General features: G+C 43.4%; 1 protein-coding gene across 1 annotated transcript; it reads right to left on the reverse strand.

Annotated features, from left to right (window-relative positions):
* Window positions 1-441, reverse strand: LOC126704863 (uncharacterized). Its single transcript, XM_050403856.1, has one exon. The coding sequence runs from the start codon at window positions 439-441 to the stop codon at window positions 1-3; it is 441 nt and encodes a 146-aa protein (XP_050259813.1).
* Window positions 442-744: the final 303 nt, after the last annotated feature.

Genomic DNA, 744 nt, shown 5'->3' on the forward strand with positions numbered 1-744 from the left:
TCACACCTCCGCCGCCACCTTAGGAGACATCATATCAAACGACACCCCCCAGATTTGGACCCACAGTGAGGCATGCTCCAAGGCTACATTGTTAGCGCTCATGCCCGCCCTCCATCGAGTAAGCATTAGAAGTTGATTATCAAAAGTCCACGGGCCACCCTTCAAGATCTGATTTAGTTCATACTCCGACTGGAACTTAAACTGAAAAAGGTTATTGCCCACCTCAGAGATCTGAAGACCTTTCTCTAGCCCCCACGCTCGTTGAAGCGTGTTCTTTGCTACCTTCCTGTTATAAGGTTTGCAAGTTAAGAACTTTCCTATCAAACTCAGAACACAACCCTCAAGTTCCTCCAATTGTCCCTCTTCGGAGACCTGAATATCTTCTTCCTCTTCAGCCGTTAACTTAAGACTGGTCATTCGGTCAACAATATCCTCATCCATTGTTCAACTATTATCACTTAAGCGTTTAGAACAAAATGATTGAGGGAGAGCCCTTGGACATACCAAGGGAGGCAAGGCTTGTTGTCACGAGAGAGAGAGCTCCTATCCAAGGAGAGAGAAAATTGAACGTTTAATTAAAATAGGTTTCCTATAAGGCTTTCTATTGTACATTATTATACATACATCAATATACAGACTATTCAGTCTTTCTCTCACTTTATATTGTTAACATGGTATCAGAGCCATTCCTCTAACTTTCTGGTTCCTATGGACATCTTCGGTGTTCTTTTGCTGCCCTCGCCT

The sequence above is a fragment of the Quercus robur genome, chromosome 11 (assembly GCF_932294415.1).
Source record: "Quercus robur chromosome 11, dhQueRobu3.1, whole genome shotgun sequence".
Classification (NCBI taxonomy): Eukaryota; Viridiplantae; Streptophyta; class Magnoliopsida; order Fagales; family Fagaceae; genus Quercus; species Quercus robur.